We start from the raw sequence: 27,643 nt of genomic DNA on the forward strand, positions 1-27,643 counted from the left end.
GAAAAATGTCATGGGTAATTTGATAGGGATTGCCTTGAATCTGTAGATTGCTTTGGGTGGTATGACCATTTTAATGATATTAATTTTTCCAACCCAAGAGCATGGAATATCTTTTCATTTCTTTGCATCCACTTTAATTTCCTTGATTAATGTTTTATAGTTCTCAGCATATAAGTCTTCAACTTCCTTGGTTAGGTTTGTTCCTAGGTATTTAATTTTGGGGGATGTAATATTAAAAGGTGTTTTTATATTCCTTTCCTAAAATTTCATTGTTAGTATACAGAAATGCAACCAATTTCTGAACGGTAATCTTGAATCCTGCTACTTTGCTCAATTCCTTGATCAGTTTGAGTAGTTCTTATGTGAAGTCCATAGGGTTATGTCATCTGCATAGAGCGACAGTTTTACCTCTTCTCCTCCAATTTGGATACCTCTTATTTCTTTTGTCTGATTACTATGGCTAGGACTTCCAATACTATGTTGAATAAAAGTGGTGAGTGGGCATCCTTGTCTTGTTCTGTATTTTAGCGAGGCTTTCAGCTTTTCTCCATTGAGTGTTATATTGGTTGTGGATTTGTGATAAATGGCTTTTATTATGTTAAGGTATGTTCCTTCTATACCTACTTTGGTAAGAGTTTTTATCATGAATGGATGTTGGATTTTGTCACATGGTTTCCTGCATCTGTTGAGATGATCATGTAGTTTTTGACTTTATTGTGGTGTATGACGTTGGTTGATTTGCATATATTGAACCACCCTTGTGAACTTGGGATGAATTCCACTTGGTTGGGTGTATGATCTTTTTTTATGAGCTGTTGGATTCAGTTGGCTAAAATTTTGTTGAGAATTTTTGCGTCTATATTTATCAAAAATACTGGCCTATAATTTTCTTTTTTGGTAATGTCTTTGCTTTTGGTATTAGGGTGATGGTGGCTTCATAGAATGTATTTGGGAGTGCTCTTTCTTCTTCAGCCTTTTGGAAAAGTTTAAGAAGGATGGATATAAGTTATTTGTATGTTTGGTAGAATTCTCCTGTGAAGCCATCTGGTCCTGGACTTTAGTTTGTTAAGGAGTGTTTTTTTCACTTATTCAATTTCTAGTGATCATTCTGTTCAATTGCTCTGTTGCCTTTTTTTAAAATTAATTTATTTTGGTCTTTTTAGGGCTGCACCTGTGGCATATGGAGGTTCCCAGGCCAGGAGTCCAGTCAGAGCTGTAGCTGCTGGCCTACACCACAGCTCATGGCAACACAGGATCCTTAAGCCACTGAGCGAGGCCAGGGATCAAACCCGCAACCTCATGGATGCTAGTCAGGTTCGCTAACCACTGGGCCACGACAGGAACTCCTGATCTGTTTCTTCTCACTTCAGTTTTGGTGGGCTGTATGTCTCTAGAAAGTTGTCCATTTCTTCTAGGTTGTCAAAGTTTTGGGCATATAATTGTTCATGATACTCTTTTTTGTATTTCTGCAGTAGCCGTTGACATTTCTTTTTCATTTCTTATTTTATTTGAGTTCTTTTTTTCTTCTTGGTAAGTCTGGCGATTTCCTCTCTGATCTTTATGATTTCCTTTCTTCTGCTGACTTTAGGTTTTGTTTGTTCTTCTCAGGGCCCAGCCCCTACCCAAGCATCTCGGGGTGTGGTGCCTGGGGGCAGTAGTACTGATGGTCTGTGAGGCTCTCTCTCTGCTTTGTCCTCCTCAGTCCAGCTGATGTGCTCTTCTCTGGCGCTTTGAGGTCTCTCTGTCTTGGCTGACCTCCCCGTCAGTTAGGTGGCTTCCCAGTGTGTGTGTTTCTTTCCTCTTTGACAGCACCCTCTCAGGTGTGCTGGTGCTGTCCTAATTCCTTTTTTCCCCTCTTCCTTTTTTTTTTTTTTTTTTTTCCCTTTTGCTCTACCCAATTATTTGGAGGGTTACTTGCCCTTTTTGGAGGTTTAAGGTCTTCTGCCTGAAACCCGCCAGGTTTCAGTAGATGTTCTGTGCCAATCATTCTGCATGTAGCTGGTTTTGTTGATGTGTTTGTGGGAGAAGATGAGTATGACATCTTACTCCTCTGCCATCTTGATCCCGCCTAAACTGACATTCTTTATGCCACCATGTTTCATTTAGAAGCTGTTTCCAGACCAGTTTCTCCAAGTGGGGTTCCTGGGGGCCCTCGAACTAAGCCCTGCTTCTCTACCTCCTCTTCCCAGGCACTGCCTTTTCCTGAAATGTGCCTTTTGAGGCTGTCCTAGGGCATGGCTTCTCACGCTACAGTACCTCAGTGAGAAAGCGTGGCCAGGACTCAACAGTGCTTTAAAACAAACCTCAGAATGGCAGCACCTTCCTTTGCGTCCAGCCCCAGCCAGGCCTCGGTGGGACCTAACTCCGTTGGCACTCACTTTGGCCTATCACATAGTGTGATTATCTTGGGTTTTTAGAATACGAAGTTGATATTCAGAGAGCTTTGATGATTTGCTCAAGATCCCACACATAATATAAATACAAATTTGGCTTCAAAATATACATTTTCCTCTTTATACTATCCTGGCTCATGCTAATTATTTCAGCTGAGTTGCTTTGCTAGTTTCTTGGATTTTTTTTTTTTTTTTTTTTGAAGTAGGATATTAAGGGGTAGGGGGCCTGGACACAAAAGAAGATGACTTTTTTTTTAAGTAAATGTATCTCAGTCTTTCTAGAAAGTAGGTTAACTAGATAAACTTCAGGGTTTAAATATATACACACATAAATATACATGCACCCTCTCTTAGAGTTTATAAAAGATTCTAGGGATTGTACTGATTGAAAGCTTACTGTACCCTGACTGTGGGTCAGTCTGGAGACTGATTCTGTTCTCCACCTCTTCTGTGTGGTCATGGATAACACACAATGACATCATCAATAGGACAAAATATATGGCATTTATTAAACATACGTGACATGAGTTATATCAGTAGAGCATGCATGAGCAAATTACTCATTCCTTTAACAAAAACACCAGTTGATACTGAAAACATTAAGTGATTAAATTTCCACAACATACATACAAAATTCTCTCCATTAAAGTGAGAAAGAAAGAAAAAAAAAAAATCACAGGTTCAATAAATACAGTGATTTCAGCTGGCCCCATAAAGGCATAAGGCACAAATTAAACCAAGGGATTAGTACATCAGAATGAAGCATGTCTGCCCAGGTGAGGCCCAGCTGTACTCAAGGCTCCCACGCCCCTGCACTGGCCTCAGCACCTGCCCTTGTGCGCTGGGGCACCTGCCCTTCCGGGTCACTTCTCCCCCTGGAGAGGCCCATGCCCCTGTGGGCAGGCTTCCCTGTACCAGAGAAACACTGCCTGTAATACTTTTATGGGTAAGTAAAACCTTCATGCTGTAACAAATGATCCTGGCCTGAGTAACATGAAATTTCAGGTTAATGCCCTTTTCCTCCCAACCGAAGTCTAGTAAAACAAAATAAACTGTGAGGGGATTCTCCCAACACGACTCAGTGTCTACATGGAAAGCTAAGGACGGCCCAGTACAGTGGGGACACAGGTTAGTTGTTTGAAATACGACCTTGAAACCAGCCCTCTCTCTTGCCCTCCCCCTCCACCTTCCTTCATGTTTTAGAAGTGGATCAGAACCTCAGCAGTTTCCACTGGGGCTTAAAGTGTATAGAGGAGGAAGCAACCGTCACCCTTTCCAGACTTCATGCCGCAGGGTTCCAGGGCCTTTGTCCCTCTGTGAAAAGTGCATGTCTCCAAGTGCTTAAGTCAGCGTTTTCTTCATGGTTAATTCCAGGACTCGTGTGTACGGGGTATAGTTCCTGGAAGGCATTGCAATTTCACGGGTCCTACCTGTTTGGCTGAGAAATGAGAAGAGGCAAGTCAGGAGGATGAAACAAAGCTCTCCACATGCTTCACCTGGTAAGAAATCTTTTTCAACACTTAAAAATAGACTGCCACAGTGGGGCTGAATACTGCACTTAAATATTCTAAGAGGGAGGGCATTATTTTTAGCAACTTTTAAAGGTTGTGCCAGGGGTCCATGATACAGAAAACCAAAACATGCATTCAGGGAACTCTTTGGTGGGAAACACATGTTCATAAATAGTTTAAATGTAACATGTTAGGTACTATATAGAGACATAAGGAACTATGCAAAACACCATGCATTTGTCTGTGCAGATCCAGCTGCCCCTCTCCACCACAGTCTGTGCCCTGGGACGATGTCAGGAAGGTCGGCATCAGTGGGCTCCCTCACCCTTTAGCTTCCAGTTACCTTTGACTGATTGGGAGATGGAGACAGGGAGTGAGAGAAAGGAGCACAGGGAGGCCAGGACGTCTGACCTCCAGCCAGGCTGGAACTCATCCCTTCGTCCCTTCTCTGAGCTTTCCAACCCCACCTTTTCAGGCCCAGGCTGGAAACACCTTCCACGGTTGCTAGCTCCAGGGCAGGCTGGTGTCCATTGTTTATTCCCTTAAAAGCCATCCCCTGATTTCTCCACAGTCCCTTCATTTAAGTCTCTTCTGTCTTCCCTTCCTGCCAGGATGCTGAAGAGCGCAGGAGTGAACACATGATGGGCAGAGTGAGAGCAGCTACTTCTCTGGGAGGAAACTGGCACAGAAAAGGTGACCTTGCCTAGGTGTTCAAGTGGCCAAGGAGAAGATGGAAATTCTAGGCAATTCAACTTGCAGAGGTAAAGAAGGGTGAACGCAGAAGCCACAGTGGGGAAAGGAGACACTCTCGGTAGTGCTAGAGTAAAGAAATCATAATGAAAGTGGCAGAAGATGCGACATGGGCGGGGAGGGGCCTTGTGTGCCCTGCCAGTGGGTTCAGAAGGGGATGGTGAGCCACTAAAGGGTTTTAATGAGGGGCAAGACATGCTCCTATTTTTATTCTAGCAAGATTGCTTGGCATCGCTGAGGGTTGACTGCACAGGAGTTGCAGAAGTTGAGTTAGGAGCATTTTGCTATTTGGGAGGGAAGTGAGATCATGAGAACTTGAGGTAAAGCAGCAAGGACAGGTTAGGGAGATGTTTGGGGAGGCAGCAGTAATAGGATTCTGGTGACAAGGATGGAGAAAATATCCCACTTCTTTCTCCTGGACACATATCTACCTTTCCCAGTCTCCCTTGCAATCTGGTGGGCATGTGACTACAGGCAGGAATGATGTCTATGGCTTCCAGGTTTAGCCTGTGAAAACCTTCTACATAATCCTCTAAGCTCAGTCTCTTAGCCCTCATGCATAGGATACGCTGGTGGGCCCCAGAGGACCCCACAGCCCAGGCAGGGTCTCTAAGATTGAAGCATCCTGGGTTCCTGAATACCTGTAAGGAGTGAGGACCGTGCCTACCGGCCTTGGGCTGCAGCAGGAGATAGCAGTTTTTATTTTGTTAAGCCATCGAGATTGGTGGGCTTTTTGTTACATCAGTTTTATTCCTTATCCCAACTAATGCAGTGCTAAGTGCACTATGAGGTGTGAGACTGCTTCCTTTCCCCTAACTTCCCATGTCCATTGTTCACGAAATGATATGGCATCTACCTCCTTCAACTGTTTTGTCATCATTCTTTCTTCCTTCAGCCTCTGCCCAAGTTCATTCTCTCATAATTATCTCTGGACACAGGACTGTTACTCCACCTGGTCTTCCTGCCCTCAGTGTTGGCAGAGTTTTCCTCACCTCCAAATCTACTATGCATCTTGCTGTCAAAGATACTTCCCTGCAAGGACAACTGGAGCATATTACTGTTGTTAAAACCCTTCAAAGTCTCCCCACTGCTTCCTGGATGGAGTCTAGACTCCTCTGCATAGTGTAAAGGCCTCCACCATCTACTCTTACATCTGGTCCCAACCTGGTCTCGTTAAGAAACACAGCTCTCATTTACATACTGCTTCACAGTGCGCCCCCTCAGCTGGCCCGCTGTCTTGAATGCTTTCTCATCAAATTGGTCTGATCGATTCCTGTCTGTACTTCAAGATTCAAACCAACATCGCCCACTCTGTGACAGTTTCCCCGATTCCCCACAGCAGGGATAGAAACCGTCGTTCCTTTCTCTGTGTGCACTCAGTTTCCTTGAGCAGTGCCGCTCAAGTCTCTGCTTCCACAAGGTTCACTTTGGCTCAACTTTCCCATCAGTAACACCTCCCATTTCCCTGCAGTGATTTTCAACTATGGTTGGGAGACAGCTTTCTAGCGGCCAGTTAGAAGCTTGGGGGGAATGTTAAATTTCACATGCCTCTCCCCAAGAGATTCAGTATGGCTTTTCCATCCTCTCCACTCCTCCCTCTCTCCATCCCTCCCTCAAAAATGATGGTCACAGAGGCTTACAACACACTACTGGAAGCATCTCAGTGCACCCTCTGGTGTGTACATCCTCTGCTAGTTATAATTTAACAGGGGATGAAAACACTCTCTCACTCACTCATCTTTCTGACCTCCGCAGCTCACTCAGGCCAGGTACAGAAATCACCACACGCATGGATGACACAGGAAAGCAGAACACAACAGATTATGAGGAGAGGTCAAAGGGTCACCTTCACCTGCCACAGAAAGGAGTCCCCAGTGACCTGACTAGGCTGTTTAGTGAAGTGCCAGGGGCAAGAACCAGATGGCAGTTTGTGCCAACTCCTGTGAAAATTCCACAGACCAGAAATAGTCTCTGGTGACAACATCCTAAAAGCCCATAAAATACAGAAATATTTATGAAGGTGAACCCTGTGGGATATGAGAGCCTATTTTGGAAACCCACTCTTTCAAAAAGAAGTGAGGTATTTTATTTAGTTGATTGCTAGGAAACAGCAGGATTTCAAGAACACAAATAATTTCAATCACAGAACTAAAATCCAACCCTTAACACATTAAGGCTATTGTTAGTCTTTTATTAATCCATAAAGGGAAACAGTAGCAGAGTCAATAGATAAAGCTTTAACAGAAAGCTGCTTTGGGTTCTGATCTCTATGATAAAAATATTAAAACATAGGCCTTTTAAAGTACTTATTGTGTGCTGGCACTTATGACCAGAAGGAATATTTTTTGTTAAATCATACCTATTTTATGACTGTGCTGGAAACAGGTTCCCCAAGGGGCAAGAAAAAGAAGTCTCTTTTCTTTTGATATTTTGTTTTCCAATTTTCTCTTTGAATGAAGCTGAGCTGACCTAAAATTGCTCTCAATGGCTTAAATTAATATTTGAGTTTGATTTGAAAAATCTGATGTATATATTTTTAAAATAGGTGTTTAAAAGCCTCCGAAACCATGGTGATGCCTTTGCACCCCTTCCTCCTCTCCTTGCCCTTTAATAAGTTCTTTACTTCCCAGAATTCTCTAACACGAGGAGGAGATATAGAAGGGGAAGACTTTGAGGAGGAGGAACTGGAGGCAGAAAGATGAGACTGAAAAGATTAGACAGAGAACACTGGTCTCAAGTAGGCCAGCATGGTGGGAATGGAAAGGTGTGAAGCAAGTAACGAAGGCAAAAGCCTGCCCCATACGAGTGTGTGAGTCCCAGAGCAAAGCAATTTACAGCTCAAAGGTAACTACGATATACTGCGGTTAGCTAACTGGGAAAGTGGTGGTAGCATCAATAGAAATATGAAACGGTGGTCAGTGCACTGGGCACTTTGTGCCTGTGTCTTACTAAACCATCCCAGCAAGTTTCAGGAGGAATTACTATCAGAATCTTGCCTTTCTAGGCAAGGAAACTGAGATTCAAAGAGGGAGGTGAGGGCTTTGCCCAAAGCTGTAGGTGCAAAAGACCCAAACCCAAGCCACCACTTTTAACCACAACTAGAGTTAAGACTTGGATGGGAAAAAAATGATGAGCTCAGCTTAGGATGTGGTGGGTGTGCAGATCAAGTGGTTCCCTGCAGGCAGCCAGGAATGAGGACTGGTAGGCAAGACGGAAGTCTGAACTACCATCCACAGGGAGGGAAGAGGTAAAGCCACAGGACTGGATGCTGTCTTTGCAGGAATGACTGTCACTAAGATAAACCATGAGGCGCTCCCAGGGTGAAGATCTGGGTGGGAGAAAGAGAAACCATCTAAGATGATGGAGGACAGGCCAGGGAAATGAGAGAATCAGGAGAGGAGAGTCCTACAGGAAGCAGACAGCCTTCTACCAAGGAAGAACCATCAAAGGCTCCAGAGATGGCTCCATTCAGCAACTATTGACCCATTGCTGGCCCTGTGCTAAGTCAGTCCCCACAATACTGCAGTTATTGACATGTAAATTCCTGCCATCATGGAGCTTACATGGTAGTGGAGAGAGGAAATAAACACTAAGAAGTAAAACATAAGCAAGAATTGCCTCTTTCAAGTCCTTTCTTAGTTGGCGTGGACCTTTCATTCATTCTGCCAATGAATGTTAATTGAGCATCAAGAAAACGCTAGACTTGGGGATGGCAGCCTAAGGGTCCCTGTCCACAGGAGTACGCAGTGTTGTCAGGGAGGGGGTAGGAGTAATAAAAGGGCTTAATGGCTCTGTAAGTAAAGGCTGACTTCAGATTTTTTCCGGCAGCACATAAAAACGGTGCAGCTCTAATTGTAAGTCAAATGCTATTAGCTGAAGCACAGAGTTGAAGACTTGCAGGTATATGGAGAAATGGGTTGTGGGGCTGTACTGCTCTACAGCAAGGCTTTATGCCCAGTGCTTGGAACGGGCTGGGACCTCTAATGTCGCAGCTGATGGAGACTTTATCAATCACTGGGGCTTCTAGAGCTTTACACTGTGTCCAGAGGGTTCCAAACCACTGATAGTTTAACTGAAGAGCTCAATGCATATGGAAGCACTAACTACTTGATAAGCTATCAATCCATTTAATAAAAGCACTGATGGCCACCAAAAAAAAAAAAATGAATTTAAAGAAATGTTTTAGCATACCTAGATTCATTTATATTTGATACAGTCTTACATGTAAAATCAGAGTTCTGATTTAGTTACTGGGAATAATAGCTATTATTTATTAAGGGCTTACCTTTGGTCTAGTTACCATGCTGAATGCTTCCTATACATGTTTTCACTTAATCCTCAAAGCAACCTGTAAGATTTGATATTGTCATCTTGATTCCCATTTTAAGGATGAAATCACTGAGGTTTAAGAGAGACTGAGCAACCTGCATAGGGCTATGCTCAGCTGGCAGCCGGCCGGGCACGGAAGCCCCACAGCCTGAGCCCTCCCAGCTGACAGCCACTGCCAAGTTCTCTACAGGAGTACTTGGAGGAAGGACAAAACTCATCTGCACAGCTGAGGCTTATTAATTCATTACTCTTATGGATATAAAACATTTGGGGAGCCTGTTCTTAAAATATTCTGGAAAGCACCAAGGAATCCTGTAATAATTAGATGCAAGCTTGAAGTCTAAGTGAGAACCAGGAATTTTGTTCAAACATACATAACACAATTTAGCAACCCTCTATTTAGAGTATTTTAAAACTGCCAGACGTACCACACCAGGACTCAGAATGTATGGTTCACATCCTGGCTGTGTGGCTTTTACTGAATCCCTTTATCTCTCTGGGCTTTGGTTTTGGTGTCTATAAGACACAGGGATTAAACTAGACTGTAGGTTCCAAATTGATTTAGACCACAGAGCTCTTCATTCAGGCAAAATCTGACTTGGAATTTAACATAGAAAACACACTAAAATCTGGGTTTTTCAGGTTCTTTTTGTTTTCTTTGGTGGGGAAGGTCTCCACAGGCCAGCTCCTTGTTCACCTCCTCGTCCTGAGGCCCCTCCTTGGAGCCCTAGCACAAAGCACACAGTTCCAAAAAGCACAGGTGGGAAAGTGTGGCCCTGAATCACCTCTCAAGATGTCGTGCCCCTGGCCTTGCACAGTGTCTGTCACATAGTAGGGACTTCATAAATATTTGTGAGGAAACAAATGAAATATTACTCTGCCTTTTCGGAAATGTGGATACGTAGTTTTCATTTCCTCTGCCGATTGACCCAGGTAGTTAAAAGTGCTAAGATGGATCCTGGGGGAAACCAAATGTTATGTTTATGGAAAAGCTGCTTTTAGATACTGAAGTGGCTTCCAAGTTCAGCGTGGCCATAAGTTAAGGGTCTGTCAGCACTTCCATTATGAAAACTGCTTTGTGGTTTCATAACTTAGCCATAAAAGTTTGCTTCAGGCTATCCTTCGGCATACAAATTGAAAGGCTTGTTTTAAGCCAAAATGTGGGAATTAGAAAACAAACAATTTATTGGTTTCAGGCATAGTTTTGTACCCGCCTTAACCAAACAAGATTTATTATGTGGGCAATTAGAGTGGGCTAAAGCCACTTAGTTCTTGAAAAATTAAAAAAAAAAAAAAGGAAAATGGCCAAACTATTTATACTTTAAAAGGAGTCCCTGGACATGATCAATCATTTTGGGGGGTCCTATTTTTATCAGGTATTTTGTCCCTGCGTTCATGAGACCTGGCGTCAACTTACATATTCTTTTTCCTTTCTTTTTGAAACATTTTCTGTCAATTATATCAGAATGATAAAATTGCCTTGTTTTTACCAGAAGGCAAGCAAGGAATGTAATTGAGAATAATGTCAAAGAAAAAAGCTTAATGCTGCTGTTGGTAAATACTTTGGGGAACGGCAAGTGGCCATTTTAATGAACAAGAAAGACAACATCAGCAGTGAATAAAATAGGGAGCAAAATGGGGCACTGTTGTACAGTGTTAGAGCTGAGAAGTCACCTAGTCAAATGGAAGACTTCTCAGACTGGGAAACCGAGGCCCCAACAAGGAAGAGTCCAGCCTGAACCTGTCCTGTGGCTGCTAACTTGGAGGACCAGACCAGATCTAGTATCCCAGCCCAGCCTGGCCATCAGCTCATCTCTGTTGCCCACCGATATAACCATTCAAGGCTAGGATCCTACATTTTTCTGGCCCACTAACGTCTAACACAACACACACAAATGCCCCGATTACACAACAATACACACTTCTATACACAGTCACCGAGGCACTATGTGGCGTTAGTCACATAAATCACAGACCACATACCATCAATGTTCTCATAAACTTGTTTGTGTTCTCTTTGGGCCAAGCACAGTTATGAGCACCCGGAGTCAGTGGGTTGGTTATTGTTCACAGGCTCTAACCTGACTAGGGAGAGACCCAGGCACTGGGCTTGTGGAGCAGCTTAACAACACAAGGGCAGTCCTCTAGCTCAGAAATGCACATTAACAAACCAGGTTATAGTTTATCTTCTCATGAATGAGGCAGATCATGTATTTATGAGTCTGGTCCAGTACGTGACAACACTCAGCTGCAGTACTGGGGAAGAGATGGACTTTGTTCAAGATTTAGACTCTTGCTCCTCTTTGCTACTCAAGCACCTCACAGCCCCCTCTCACATGGCTGAAAATGTCTGCCTGCGTATTTTTCTTCCCTTCCAGAATGCCCTCGGGGAGAAACCCAGTCTCATCCCTCTCCTTATCATCACTGTCTGGCACAGAGAAGGTACTCAACAGATGTTTGCTGAATAAACAAACGAAGGAATAAGTGAAGGACCAAATGCATGCATTCATTGATAGGGCCAGTCTCTCTGAAGTGGCTTCCCCTTGGCCTCACACAACCTCCCTGCTGCACAGAAACCAGTCAGACCCCTCAGCAGCCACTACATCTCTTTGTAGAAATATTTTTGATAGAAAAAAATGCAGTTCTGGTAGTAACAGTCCAGGAACGTATTTTCTCAAATCAGAGGGGAATGTGAGTTGGAAAAATAGGAAATTGCCAAATACCTGGGTAGGAGATCACAGCCCACTCCAATCTCTCTGGTTTCCACCTCAGTCCTGGGCTGGGTTTCTGTTAAATAGTCCAGCCTGCTTTGTAGTTCATTATTCTAGAGATGAAGAAAAAAGTATTTTTAGTAAATATATTCCCCCACAAATACGTATGATATAATTTATATGTCTTAGCGGGATTTCCCCGTAAGACACAGACATCTATCACAATGCATTTATTATCCACCTCTTACACAGGAAGAACTGAAGAAATACATTGATTGAATCCTTACAGGTAGCTTTCTGTCCATGGACATACATAGGAATCCAATTTTACCTAAATGGAAACAAATATCCTACTCTATACCATTATTATTTGCTGCTTTTCCCCACTCAACAATTTGTTGTGACTCTTTCCATGTTTATTAGATTTCTTTTTAGGTCAACAAACTATTTTAATGGGTTCCTAGCATTCCATTGTCTGGATGTACATTTTTTATTTAACTAGTCTCTTACTGATGGCATTTAGATATTTATCACTTTTTTTTGCAGTTATAAATAAGGTACAGCTGATGTTTTAATACTCTTTCATTAAACTGTAAAATGAGTAAGTCTGTTAATTTAATTTAGTGGGAAATACCTCTATAACAATAATTAGTATTTCATAGGTGGGGAAAATTCAGAATCTCAAACATATAAAGTAAAACAAGCTCCTTGGGATTAAAATTAGCATTCTAAATAGTTTTTTTTTTTTTTCAGGCCAGAGCTAAACATTACATGGGTTGATGTTAGATGCTCAGGAACTGGAAATCTGCCCCATGGGAGATATGAAGGACAAAGGAGCACAAGAGTTAAGGATATTGAAAGAAAACAGATGAAGTGCTGGTGCCTAAAATCTAAAAGACAAAAACACATTTTTTTAAAAAAAGACAGACAATGGCTATTTCTATGTATTGAGATTTTTGGATTTTTTTTTTTTAAAAGTTCTGTATATTTTCTGTAATGCTCAACTAAATTTTCCTGAGGCAATGACCATAACTATCTTCCTGGCTGTATCCTCAGAGCATGGCATGTAGGAGCTGCAAGATAAATATTTATTGAATAAATAAATGTATAAATGCTTTTAAAATGAGCATTTTACTTGCATAACTACAAAAAGGGTGATAGCAAGGTGCAAAGCAGCAGCTTGGTGCAGACTCATGTTCCACAGGATGTAAAAGTCTAGGAATCTCTTCTGATAAATGGGAAGTGGTGTTCGGGAAGAGAATGCATTCCAGATTCCCTAGCAGCTGACAAGCCATGACAGACCTACGGGCTCTGCATCTATTACCTGATGCTCAGTATGGGAGAATGGTGCTGGCTTACTGCCAGGGGTTCATCACCATTTACACACACACACAGCTTCACCAACAATATTTGAACTCTCCCACTCATAAAGAAAGAGAACAGCAGAAAAGGCCATTAACAAGCTCTAGCAATCCCACTGTTTTATTCTTTCTCAGTAGACTTTAATCATGAGGATTTCATAAAATGTTGGGTCAATTACGTTTAGTTAAGATGCATAAAAGACAAGGTTAGCAAATACCCCTCAATTGGGACACAGTGAATAGTGGACTGGTAGCCCCGATTCCTTTGTTCTATTTCAGAGAAACTCTTATGTATACGCATCAGCCATCCACTGAAGCATTGGTTCAAAAACCTTATACTCTTAATAATGTAATACAGTCAGTTAAAAAAACTGATTATCTGCTACATATCAGGTAGTATGTAAAATTAGGTGAGGGGAGGAAAGTTAAAGAAATAAGGCATGATTGGCAGCTCAGTTTTGTCAGGGTACAGACACCTAAGCAGAAAATAACAAGGTCATAAGTCCCATGCCAGGTGGACTCACAGAATTATGGGGAGAATCAGAGGGGTTGCCTAACTCATGATGGGGAAGAGGGTTGACCTGTCTTTGAAGACTTCCTGGAGTTATGCAAGGGAAAGAGAGTAAGGGAAACAAAGGCCTGAGTGATCCAGAATTGTGGAAATGTACTGAATTGAGAACAGGCATCTAACTGCAATATACAAGTGGACAGGATTAGTTATCAAGGACTATGTACGCCATTACAAACACTCCACACCCAATCCTCTGCGATCAGAGTCAACAACTAGATTTTATTGTAGACACTTAGACTCCTAAGTGAAAACAGTATTGGAAGGAAATCAAACTAAAGGGAGGAAGACTGATCAAGGAAGTCATTGCAATTTTCCAGGTAAAGAGGAGTGAAAGCTGTACTTCTAGTATGTAGAAGTAAGCACTTAACCAATGGATCCTCCTGCAAAGAACAGCTATCAACCTTGGATAAAAGAAAAACCAACTGCAGAGGTGTTTAGTGACTCGACAAGGGACAGGAAAGATTTAGAGGGGAGGTAAAACCTGAAATCAATAACGAGCATTGAATGGGTCCTCTGATTCATTTGTTTTGGTTTGCACCTTTGCCCAAGAGCAGTAGTAGTCTTGGTGATGGCAGCACAATAAAAATTAAATAGATCGTCTTCCTGGTAGGAAAAATCCCAGTAGGAGTCTGCTGGATAGAAGGATAACCAGGGTTACCAAGAGTCAGGAGGAAGCTAAAAAGGAAGTAGCAGAGAAGACTGAAATTCTAAATTCTGTGTACATACTCAGCCCAAGTCTCTGGCAGGCCACTGAACCATGTATGTGTAGTACAAAGTGAAAGACATTTGCAGCCAAGACTTAAAGAACTGAACTGAGATCTAAGCTATCACCCACTGCAGCATGGTAGGGTGTAGTTGGGTCTAACCAAATTCTTCCTTTTTTCCTCTAGCCAAATTCTTTACCTTCTAAAACAAAAAAAGCTCAATGATGCTGAGAGCAGTAACAGAATCCAAAGTTTCTACAGCAAAACATTTACAATGTCCATATTATAATCCAAAATTACTTCACATATGAAGAGTCAGGAGAATGTGATGTAGTCCTAAGGGCAAAGAGAACCAATCCTGAAATGACTCAGATGCTGGAATTTTCACAAAAGGACTAGAATGCAGATATAACTGTGGTCAAGAAGGTAAAGGAAAATATGTTAATAATTTATGAAGTAGTAAAAAAGAAAATAGAAAATAAATGGTAACTTTAGAACTTAAAAATACAATGCCTGAAATTAAAAAAAAAACAAACACTAGATTAACTTAGAATGGAGATGACAAAGCAAGGAGTCAGTAAACTTAAAGACACATAATAGCAATCAAACTCAATCAAAATAAGATCAAGAAAATGTTAAAAATAATAAAAGGAACTTCATGGAACTATGGGACAATTTCTAAAAGCCTAACTTAGGGACACTGGAATCACAGAAGGAAAGGAGAAACTAGGGTAGAAAAAATGGCTGAAGAAAGAATGGCTGAAATTTCCCAATATTTGGTGAAAGATACAAATTTACAAATTCAATAATCTCAGCAAACCTAGAGAAATATACCCTGGCATATCACAGTTAAATTACTGAAAACCACAAAAATCTTGAAAGCAATCATGGTACATACAGGGGAACAGTAATTTCAATTACTAAAGGTTGCTCATCAAAAACTATGAAAGCCATAAATCAAAGGAGTGGTTTTTTTAGTCTCCCAAGGCAACAGGAATAAAAGAAAAATAAATAAATGGGATCTATCAAACATTAAAAGCTTTTGCACAGCAAAGGAGACCATAAACAAAACAATAAAACAACCTACAGACTGGGAGAAAATATTTGAAAATGATGCGACAGACAAGGGCTTAACTTCTAAAATATACAAACAGCTTATATTACCCGATAACAACAACAACAAAAACCCAATCAAAAAAATGCACAGAGGGAGTTCCTGCTGTGGCTTAGCAGGTTAAGAACCCAACTAGTATTCATGAGGATGTAGGTTTGATCCCTGGCCTCACTCAGTGGGTTAAAGATCCAGCATTGTCATGAGTTGTGGCATAGGTCGCAGACACAGCTTGGATCTGGCATTGCTGTGATCGTGGTGTAGGGCTGCAACTGCAGCTCCAGTTCAACCCCTAGCCTGCAGTTCAACCCCATATGCCTGAGTTGTGGCCCTAAAAAGAAAAAAAAAAAAAATGGGCAGAGGACCTAAATAGACATTTCTCCAAAGAAGACATACAGATGGCCAATAGGCACAGGAAAAGATGCTCACCATCACTAATTATTACCATGAGGTATCACCTCACACTGGTCAGAATGGCCACATCAAAAAATCTACAACAGCAAATGCTGGAGAGTGTGTGGAGGAAAGAAAAACCCCCTACACTGCTGGTGGGAATATGAATTGGTACATCTACTAAGGAAAACAGTATAGAAGCTCCTTAAAAAACTAGAGCTGCCACAGAACTAACAATCCCACCCACTCCTGGGCATATATCCAGGGAAGATTCTAATTCAAAAAGATACCTGCACCTCAGTGTTCAGTGCAGCATTATTTACAATAGCTAAGACATGGAAGCCAGGCTAAATGTCCATCAACAGATGAATGGATAAAGATGTGGTATATGCATACAATGGAATACTATTAAGCCATAAAAAGGAATGAAATAATGCTATTTGCTATTTGCATATGGATGACCTAGAGGTTATCATATTAAGTGAAGTAATTCAGACAAATATATGATATCATTTATATGAAGAACCTAAAATATAGTACAAATGAACTTGTTTACAAAACAAAAATCAGATTTACAGACATAGAAAACAAATTTATGGCTACTAAAGGGTATATTCAATATCTTAAACTATAATGGAAAAATATAAACATATATATATATATATATATATATATATATATATGTGAATGTATAACTAAACCACTTTTCTGTACGCCAGAAACTGACACATTATAAATCAACTATACTTCAATAAAAAAGAATTTTTGAACTATGAAAGCCAGAAGACAGTGAATCTAAAAGTGTCAACCTAAAACTATATATATATACACACACACACACACACACACACATATATATTTGATAATGAGGATGAAATAAAGACCCTGCTTTCAAATAATAAAAACTTAAGTGAATGTGTCCTCATCTGGCTTGTACTACAGTAAATGCTAAATAAAAGACTTTCCAGGTTGAAGAGAGATGATTTGAGAAAGAAACTCAGGTTTTCAGGAATGAATGAAGAATATTAGAAATAAATACTATATGAGTAAATATGAAAGATAATATTTTCTTGATTTCTTTATATACGATAGTTAAAGCAAAAACTCTAACAGTATACTATGGGTTTATAATATATATAGATACAGTACATATGATACCTATAATATCCAGGAGGGGTAAATGGACCTTATCATTCTTCTGTATTTTACATGAAGTGATACAATATTACCTCTAAGCAGACCGTGAACATTTAATGATGTATACTGTGACACCTAGAGCAACCACTAAAACATTACAAACACAGCAAATGCCAATGGACAAATTAAAATGGAATTCTAAAAAATATTGGAATAATCCAAAAGAAGACAAGAGAGGGGGACAAAACAAACAAGCAAAACGAACAAAACAGACCAGAGGGACTAAATAGAAAACAATAAAATGGCAGACCTAAATTCAGCCACATCAACAAAAATTAACTGTCAAAGGACTGTATACTCCAATATGACAGAGAATATCAGAATATATAAAAAAGCAAGATCTACCCATATATTGCCTATAGGAGTTATACTTTTTTTTTTGTCTTTTTGTCTTTTTGCCTTTTCTAGGGCTGCTTCTGCAGCATATGGAGGTTCCCAGGCTAGGGGTCTAATCAGAGCTATAGCCACCGACCTATGCCAGAGCCACAGCAACGAGGGATCCGAGCCATGTCTGTGACCTACACCACAGCTCACAGCAATGCTGGATCCTTAACCCACTGAGCAAAGCCAGGGATGGAACCCACAACCTCATGGTTTCTAGTCGGATTCATTAACCACTGTGGCACAACGGGAACTCCCAGCAGTTGTACTTTAAATACAGAGACACAGATCAGTTAAAAATAACTGGATGGTGGAGTTCCTGTTATGGCACAGTAGAAATGAATCCAACTAGTATCCATGAGGATGTGGCTTCAATCCCTGCCCTTGCTCGATGAGTCAAGGATCCGGGGTTGCTGTGAGCTATGGTATAGGTCACAGACACAGCTCGGATCCCACATTGCTGTGGCATAGGCTGGCAGCTATAGCTCCAATTCAACCTTTGGCCAAGGAATTTCTATATGCCATGGGTACAGCCCTAAAAAAAAAAAAAAAAAGTGGATGGAAAAAGATATACCATGCAAACAGAAAACATAAAAGAGATCAGGAATGAGACTATTAATATCAGATAAAAATGAACTTCAAGACAGAGTATGAACAAAAGTAGTGACCAACATTTTATGATAATGAGAAGATAAATTCATCACTAAAGCACAACGATCAAAAATGTGTATGTACCTATCCATGAAAAAGAAACAGACTCACAAGTGTAAAGAACAGACTGGTTGTCAAGGGCGAGGAGAAATGGGGGAGAAAGGATTGGGAGTGTGGGAGTAGCAGAGGAAACTATTAAATATAGCATGGATAAACAACAAGGTCCTACTGTATAGCATGGGGAACTGAATTCAGTATTCTGTGATAGGAATTCCCTTCATGGCTCAGTGGTTAATAAATCCAACTAGGAACCATGGGGTTGTGGGTTCGATCCCTGACCTTGCTCAGTGGGTTAAGGATCCGGTGTTGCCATGAGTGGTGGTGCAGGTCGCGGACTTGGCTTGGATCTGGCATTGCTGTGGTTCTGGCGTAGGCCCCTAGCCTGGGAACCTCCATATGCCAAAAGTGTGGCCCTGGAAAAGACAAAAAATATATATATATGTATATTCTATGATAAAGCACAATGGAAAAGAATATATGTTATATGTACAAATGAATCACTTTGCTGTACAGCAGAAATTAATACAATATTATAAATCAACTATACTTATTAAAAAATTTTAAGTGTGTATGTACCTAATAAGAGAGCTTCAAAATATATTAAATAAAAAAATAGCAAAATTAAAGAAAGAAATAGACAATCTAAACCATAGGAAGAGATTTTAACACCACTCAGTAATTGATAGAACAATTATATAAAAATCAGGAAAATCATTACCTAAATAATATTATCAGTGACCTAAATCTAATTGATATTTATAGAATGTACACAAAACAGAGATATATATACACACACACATATATATATATATATATTTTTTTACATTATTCAACCAGGAGAAATCATATGCTGAACCATAAAACGGGTCTCAATAAATTTAAAAGAATCAAAACCATACAAGGTATGTTCTTGGACCATAACAATTAAATTAGAAATAAAAAAACAATAAGTTATCTAAGAACACCTCGAATATTTGGAAGTTAAACAACACACTTCTAAATAATCCATAAGTCAAACAAGAATCTGAAAGGAAATTAGAAAATATTTTTAGCTGGATGATAACGAAAATACAACACATTGAAGCTTTTGGGTTGCAGCTGAAGCAGAGCTTAGAGGGACATTTACAGCTTTAAAGGCTTATATTAAAAAAGAAGATAGATCTAAAATCAATGACCTAAGGTCCATCTTAAGAAGCTAGAAAAAGAACAGCAAACCAATACCAAAATAATTAGAAGAAAGGGAATAATATTAGAGCATAACTCAATAAAGCAGAAAACAGATATGAGAACATTAGCAGAGAGAACATTAACAAAGCCAAAAGCTGTTTTCATTTAAAAAAAAATTGATAACACCCTAGCCAGACTGATCAAAGAAGGGGGAAAGGGAACAAATGATCAATGTCAGGTGCTAAAGAGACATTTAAAGGAAACAATTGGATGTCTATGTGAAAAAAGATATCAACCCTTACTTCACACAAAACACAAAAATTCACTCCAAATGGATCTTAGATCTAAATTAAAAAACAAAAACTATTCAATATTTAGAGGAAATCATAGAAGAAAATCTGTTACCTTGTAGTAGGCAAAGATTTCTTAGGACAAAAAACAGAAACTGTAACAATAAAATTGATAAATTGAACTTTATCAAAAATTAAAATTAAAATACAAATATCTCCAAAAGATATGAGGAAAATAAAAAGCAGATCATGAAACTGGAGAAAATGTTCACAATACATTACCTGAAAAATAACTGGTATCCAGAATACATAAAGAACTCTTAATGACTCAATAAAGAAGAAAAGCAAAAACTCATTAAAATAATGGGCAAAAAATTTTAACAGACACTTCAAAAAACAAGATAAGCAAATGGCCAATAAGCATTTAAAAATGCTCAGCGTCACTAGTGGCTATGGGAATGCAAATAAAACCTACAACGAGATACCACCACACACCATCCAGCATAGCTCTAGTAAAAAGACGGATCATACTAAGTCAGGGTGACGATGCAGAGAAAGTGAAACAGTCCAATTGCTGGTGGGAATGTAAAATATTACAACTCCTTTGATAAACTAAGAGTTTCTTCAAAAGTTAAAATTACATCTACCCTCCATCCCAGGCACCACACCACTAGAAATTTCCCCAAGAGGAAAACCACATAATGACCTGCACAGTAATGTTCACAGCAGCTTTATTCACAACAGCCCTAACCTGGAAACAACCCAGACAAATATCAATAAAAGCATGGAGAATAGGAGTTCCTGTCGTGGCGCAGTGGTTAATGAATATGACTAGGAACGATGAGGTTGCAGGTTCAGTCCCTGGCCTCACTTAGTGGGTTGAGGATCCAACGTTGCTGTGAGCTGTGGTGTGGGTCGCAGACTCAGCTCGGATCCCACGTTGCTGTGGCTGTGGCGTAGGTCAACAGCAACAGCTCCGATTCGACCCCTAGCCTGGGAACCTCCATATGCCGCGGGTGCAGCCCTAGAAAAGACCAAAAAAATAAAATATAAAATAAAAAATAAAATGTGAACAAGTCCAAAGCAGACCCCTGGTTGTCTGGGGCTGAAACGGAGAGATGGACTGCAAAGAGCAACAGAGGTCTTTGGGGATGATGGAAATGTTCTCCATCTTGATTGCAGTGGTGGTTTCACAGGTATATTCGACCACCAAAATTCATTACATTGTACACTTTTTAAAAAAATATTGAGATTTAACTCACATATAACATTCTGTTAGATTCAGGTTATAATATACTGATTTGATATTTGTACACACTGCAAAATGATCAATGTAGTATGTCTGGTTAACATCTGTCACACTAGAGCAGTGACCCCAGATGCCAGATCTTTAACTCACTACACCACAAGAGAACTCCACTATAGACTTTAAGAAGATGCAGCTTATTTACATAAATGAATACACTACAAGGTTGACAAGAAAAAATATGATGATGAGAACCTGGATATGGGCAGTAGGAGGAAAATTAGAAAGGGACAGGAGTTCCCGTCGTGGCGCAGTGGTTAACGAATCCAACTAGGTAGGAACCATGAGGTTGCGGGTTCGGTCCCTGCCCTTGCTTAGTGGGTTAACAATCCGGCGTTGCCGTGATCTGTGGTGTAGGTCGCAGACGCGGCTCGGATCTGGCGTTGCTGTGGCTCTGGCGTAGGCCGGTGGCTACGGATCCGATTGGACCCCTAGCCTGGGAATCTCCATATGCCGCGAGAGCGGCCCAAGAAATGGCAAAAAGACAAAAAAAAAGAGAAAGGGACAACAGAAATACTTTAAAAAAATAGAGAGAGACAGGTCTCAATATAAGAAAATATAGACACAGAGTTCCCGTCGTAGCTCAGTGTTAACGAACCAGACTACTATCCATGAAGGACACAGGTTCGATCCCTGGCCTTGCCTGGTGGGTTAAGGATCTGGTATTGCTGTGAGCAGTGGTGTGAGTCACAGACGTAGATCGGATCCTACATTGCTACGGCTGTGGTGTAGGCCAGCAGCCACAGCTTTGATTTGACCCCTAGTCTGGGAACCTCCGTATGCAGCAGGTGTGGCCCTAAAAAGACCAAAAAAAGAAATTAAGGAAGGGAGGGAGGGAGGAAGAAAGAGAGAAAGAGAAAGAAAAAACACTCCACCCTGAGTCTTCCAGACTAAGACTGAGGAGTAGCATCCATCCGTCACCTGGCCTGTGCTGAATGAAAGATTGTTTCTGGGACTGAGAATCAGGCTCCAGGGTTTTCCTACTTTCAAATACCACCACCTTGTGTTGAGCTGTGAAATGCAGACCACCCGGCAGCTTGAGGAGACTGTGAGCCTTCCAGAAAGGAAGGACTTGGTATAGCACTTTGGGGCATTTTTTTTTTTGGCATTTGAAGGAAATTATGTCACAAGCGTATGGCAGTCACCTCCTCCCCCAACTCCCTGAGGCCCAGCCGGGACTGTAGCACATGCACTAAATAAGAACGTGTGTCCCATAAAATGTGTGTGTGGAGCCTGGTGCTGCCGCCCCAGTGTCACACAGGAAAATTCACAATTGACCCAGGAATGCACAGCCGATAGGCTGAGAGGTTTATGTACCACACAACACACATTAAATTCACGATGGACAAAGCCAAGACATTTGACTCCTTTCCTCTGAGTTCTGAATGGAGCTGTAAGTTTAGGATCTTCAGCAGAGACAAATGAAACAGAATCTGTTCAGTTTCAGAAAGCTCATCAACCTTATGAAGATATATGCTTGTAATTTTAATATAACTTCTTATATTGGAAATGGGGGTAGGCTATTTCTTCAAGAGATGAGTGAAGAAAAAATTATTAGAAAAAAATTTTTCTATTTTTGCATCAGTTAATGAAAATGTAGTCTGATGGCGCCAGAATGCAGCAAACTTTTAGGGATCTTGTGGGGGTGGGGTTGCAAAATCTAATGAGTTTAAGCATCAGTAAGTACAGGTGATGATTCAGGAACCAAAATAATCCACGTTTTCAGAGTTCCTATTGTGGCTCAGTGGAAACGAACCTGACTAGCATCCATAAAAATGTAGGTTCAATCCCTGGCCTTGTTCAGTGGGTTAAGGATCTGGCGTTGCCATGAGCTATGGTGTGGGTTGCAGACACGGCTCAGATCTGACATTGCTGTGGCTGTGGTGTAGCCGGCAGCTGCAGCTCCAATTTAACCCCTAGCCTGGAAACCTCCACATGCCATAGGTGCGACTCTAAAAAGAAAAAAAAAAAATACATTCTCTATTTTCAAAGAGAAAGTCTCTGGGAGCCAGCAGTCAAAGAAACATTAAACGCATGGCATTTCAAGGTGAACCATGTACTTTTCTAATCACTTCATATTAACTAATTTAGTCTTTGTAACAACTCTGTAGAGAGGTTATCATTTTAAAGAGAGGACTTTCATTTACAGATGAGCAAACTAAGGCACAGAGCAATTAAATAACTTGCACAAGATCACAAACTAGTAAGTGCCAGAGAGGACATTAGAACTCAAGCAGTCTGGCTCCTGTGTCTGCAATTAGGTCCTTAACAACTTCAAAAAAAAGAAAAGAAAGAAAGCACAAGCAGGAAATTGAGAGTTAAGTTTTGTGTGGGGCAAAAACAGGACTTGAGCCCTGGAGACAGCATCTCAGGTAGCCCTGAGAAACCACTCTGAGGAGGTGAGGAGGGAGATAGGATACACAGGAGTTTTTGCAACGAAAGGCTAGGTACCAGGAACACAAGAGGTCTGGGCTCACTGAAATCCTTTCTTTGATATGCACCTCAGCTATCAGGGCCAGTATCTTGAGTTTTCACAGCCCCTGGGGCTCACCGGCTTACCCTGAAAGGTGGCTGCATTCTCAGAAGACTGTGAGATATTGCCCCAGAGAGGCAGGGGAAATACTATCAGTGCATAAGATAAAGGGGAGGGGGGAGGTGCGTGTAGCCACACACACATTTTACAAAAGCTTGGGCCTGATCTCGTGAAGGTTACTGCTAGTCACAGGGAGCAGATGCCACCATGAAGGATGTTAGTACTTTTCTAGATATGAGGAGATGCAAGAATTGGGCACATAAAATCTCCTAAAAATATCTAACTATCTAAAGACCTGTTCTTCCAGTTTTCCCAGAGCACAGAGTGCCTCATTCCTGGTCTCCACCCTGAGCTCCACTCAGCTGGTGCTGCAGGTCAGCAGCTACAGTGGCTCATGATTTAGTCCATGTAGAGGCTGAGGGCAAGTGCCAAACTCCAGTTCACAATGGGATATAGGAGGTTACCAGCTCTGTCCACCAAAACTTTTCAAAGATAGCTGAAATACCACCATTGGCATCACTGCAGTTAAAGACAGAAGATGGAAAGTCAAGGTATAAAAATTCCTGGTGTTACATCATAAAAGAGATGACCAGCAAGGACCTTACTGTATGCCACAGGGAACTTTACTCGGTATTCTATAAGAACCTATATGGGTGGGAGATCCCGTCGTGGCGCAGTGGTTAACGAATCCGACTAGGAACCATGAGGTTGCGGGTTCGGTCCCTGCCCTTGCTCAGTGGGTTGACGATCCGGCGTTGCCGTGAGCTGTGGTGTAGGTTGCAAACGCAGCTCGGATCCCGCGTTGCTGTGGCTCTGGAGCAGGCTGGTGGCTACAGCTCCGATTAGACTCCTAGCCTGGGAACCTCCATATGCCGCAAGAGCGGCCCAAAGAAATAGCAAAAAAACAAAAAAAAAGGAAGAAAAAAAATGAACCTATATGGGAAAGAATCTGAAAAAAAAATGGATATATGTATAACTGAATCATTTTGCTGTATACCTGAAACTAACACAATATTGTAAGTCAACTATACTTCGATAAAGTGTTTTAAAAAGTTGTGGGACATGCATTAAAAAAAAAAATTCTTGGTATTAGAATAGGCCAACATAATGTTCTTAGCGGCCAACAGAACTCTATATGGTTAAGCAATATAACTAGATAAATTTGGAAAATGTCAGTGCAACCTCATAATCTTAAAAAGATGTTTTTTTTCCCCACTTGTGTTACTACTGAATTGGGCCTAGCAGCAGGCATGGCACTTTAACCCACTACCAACACTCGTGCCCAGATAGTGTGCAGTCTGGTTCTCCACCAACCAGGGTTCCTTAGAGACAAGCCAAAATCACATTTTGGGATGGGACAAAAATAAGGACAGGTCTGAAACATCTATTGTTGTGTAATAAGAATTACTCCACAAGCATCAAGAACGCTACTCTAGGAGTTCCCTTTGGAACTCAGTGGATTAAGAACCTGACATGCTGTCTATGAGGATGTGGGTTTGATCCCTGGCCCAGCTCAGTGGGTTAAGGATCTGGTGTTGCTGTGAGCTGTGGTGCAGGTCACAGATGTGGCTCAGATCCAGCGTTGCTGTGGCTGTGGTGTAGCCTGGCAGCTGCAGCAGCTATGATTTGACGCCTAGCCTGGGAACTTCCATATAGCACACGTGCAGCAGTAAAATAATAATAATAATAACAATAAAAGAACCCTATTGCAGAGCTCCTTAGTAGCCTAGTGGTTAAGGATCTGTCATTGTCACTACCATGGCCTGGGTCACAGCTGTGGTGCAGGCTCAATCCCTGGCCAAGGAAGGTAACGGAGAACTCTCCCCAGCTGAGTTGTGACCATGTGAGCATCGAAACCACAAGAGGAAAAACACTACTGTGGAAGGAAGGTGAGCCTGAGAAAGGCCTTGTGTTTATGATGTCCACCCAAGGGAAAGTTAAAATAAAATATAAAATAGTTTTAATAGAGAAGAAAGGTGATGATAATTACAGTTTGCCGTCAATTTTAAAACTAGGAAGCACAGATATATGAGGCAATGAAGTTTCTTTTACATTGTGGTAATTATGTTTGTTTATAACTTTTCTGTATTGAGTCAGCAAGACGAACAAAAGGAACAGTTATGTCAGGTCGTCCCAGGACTTGAGGGACCCTGGAAGGACTGCTTGGCACCGGTGGTCATACAGCAGCCAGGCAGAAAGAGGGGCGGAAAGTCACTGGCATGAGTGGTCACACACAATCAGCCAGGAGATGACAGCCAGCAGAGTGTGTGTAACACGGTAAACTAGCCACACAGCCTGCAGAGGAAAACCAAGTACTCAATTCTAACTCATCTCCTAGGAAGTAAAATTTCCCTGGCCTGAGCAAGTAAGGTCTAAAGTTAATGAGGAAGGCATTTTTAATGGTGCATAAGATAAGGCGTCCTGAATTTGAATCACCTCAAATCCACCTAGTCTGGCAGCCTCTAACCTTAGCTATTCAGAAGTATTCTATAGCTCCTTTGGATTTGAAAGGTCACCTATCTGGAGAGTGTCAAAATGACATAAACTCTATGAAAACACTGAAATAAGTGAAAGAATAGTCTTCAGAAGATATTAAAAGAACGAGAAAGAAACAGTGAAGAAACAAACCCCAAATATTTAATATATAAGAATGTGTAAATGTATTGTTAAATCTTGTGATTTTGCATAGATCTTCTGTTTAAGGTGGTATCTGCTGTTTAAGGTGGATGATCAAAAAGAATGAGCCATACTAAATTTGTAGAATTTAAATATTTTAAGGAAATCAACCAAAATAATCAACCAAATTTATAATCAGTGTTTAAATGCTCAAGGAAAAATGGTTTCAAACCTTTATTTAGGGCCACACCCGCGGTATATGGAGGTTCCCAGGCTAGGGGTCTAATCTGAGCTAAGCTGCTGGCCTTCGCCAGAGCCACAGCCATGCAAGATCCGAGCAGCATCTATGACCTACACCACAGCTCACAGCAGTGCTGGATCCTTAGCCCACTGAACGAGGCCAGGGATTGAACCCGCAACCTCATGGTTCCTAGTCAGATTCATTTCCGCTGTGCCATGATGGGAACTCTGCAAACCATTTTTTTTTTTTTTGGTCTTTTCTAGGGCTGTGCCTGGAGCACATGGAGGTTCCCGGGCTAGGAGTCTAATTGGAGCTATAGCCACCGGCCTACACCACAGCCACAGCAACACGGGATCCAAGCTGCATCTGCGACCTACACCACAGCTCACGGCAATGCCAGATCCTTAACCCACTGGGCGAGGCCAGGGTTTGTACCAGCAACCTCATGGTTCCTAGTCGGATTCATTAACCACTGAGCCACGACGGGAACTCCCTCAAACCATTTTTGAATGGCTTATCAGACACACATAGCAGATGCTGCCGGCCCCACCCACATGCTCTGGATGGGTACCATTTCCTGACCTGGCACCTGTGACTCTTGACCTGGGGGCTTCCCCTGCCCAGAGCAGGCCAGAAATGCCACAGCCCTCAGAAGCCAGCCTCAACCTATTGCTGATAGGAGTTAGAGGATAAACGCCCCAGCTTCCTGACTTTTCAGCAGGCTAGCTCAGAGGCCTGTGCACATGATTTCCCCGAGACACCTGGGGCAGCTGCCCACGGTGGTAACCTCCTCACTAAGGCACCCATTATTGTCCTTTCCCTGACTCGAACCTCTCCTCCTCCACTGGGGCTTCCTGGGATCATCTCCCAAATAAACCATGTGGACTCATAGCAACACCTCAGGGTCTTGGGCAACCCACGCCGAGAGAGGAAAGGAGTTTATAAAGCAAGCATCAAACAGAGCCCTTGTATATGGAAGGCTCTTCTCAAGCACAGTACCCCCCAGGACGTTTCCTCATCTCCCAGAAGGGGGGGTGGCTTGAGTAGCACAGCCAGGGTGTGGGTGGGGGAAGGAGAGGGGTCGGGGTGGGCACTGTCTTGGGGGTCCTTCTGCCCCCCTGGTCAGCATCTCTTTCCTCTCCTGGAACCAGCCTCTCTTGGGAGCTGTGGGCTTTCCCCAGGATTCTCACTCCCTGACTCTCACTGAGAAGGAAGGACCCCTCCCAGGGGGAGCTGTGATTTCACAGGGCGATCTCAGAAGCAGCAATGTCCATTGATGAAGCTGGAGTTGGAACCTGTGACTGTGCGGGGGTGGGAGGAAATATCGGGACAGGACAGGTGTCCATTCACTCAGCAGTCAGGACTCA

General features: G+C 41.7%; 1 protein-coding gene and 1 long non-coding RNA gene across 2 annotated transcripts in view; one reads left to right on the forward strand and one right to left on the reverse strand.

Moving 5' to 3' along the window:
* Positions 1 to 2,878: 2,878 nt before the first annotated feature.
* Positions 2,879 to 27,643, reverse strand: part of MYZAP (myocardial zonula adherens protein) — a 98,413-nt gene continuing 73,648 nt past the window's right edge. The window contains exons 12-13 of the mRNA XM_047766261.1: positions 11,707 to 11,807; positions 2,879 to 3,831 (exon numbers count right to left, since the gene is read on the reverse strand). Of these exons, the coding sequence (XP_047622217.1) occupies positions 3,735 to 3,831; positions 11,707 to 11,807 (198 nt within the window). The 3' untranslated portion in view covers positions 2,879 to 3,734. The remainder of the gene's footprint in view (positions 3,832 to 11,706; positions 11,808 to 27,643) is intronic.
* On the forward strand, positions 3,768 to 12,810 carry LOC125119381 (uncharacterized). The gene is made up of 3 exons (XR_007133081.1): positions 3,768 to 3,892; positions 4,516 to 4,665; positions 12,448 to 12,810. It is a non-coding gene; the product is annotated as an uncharacterized LOC125119381 (long non-coding RNA).

The sequence above is a fragment of the Phacochoerus africanus genome, chromosome 2 (genome assembly GCF_016906955.1).
Source record: "Phacochoerus africanus isolate WHEZ1 chromosome 2, ROS_Pafr_v1, whole genome shotgun sequence".
Taxonomy (NCBI): domain Eukaryota; kingdom Metazoa; phylum Chordata; class Mammalia; order Artiodactyla; family Suidae; genus Phacochoerus; species Phacochoerus africanus.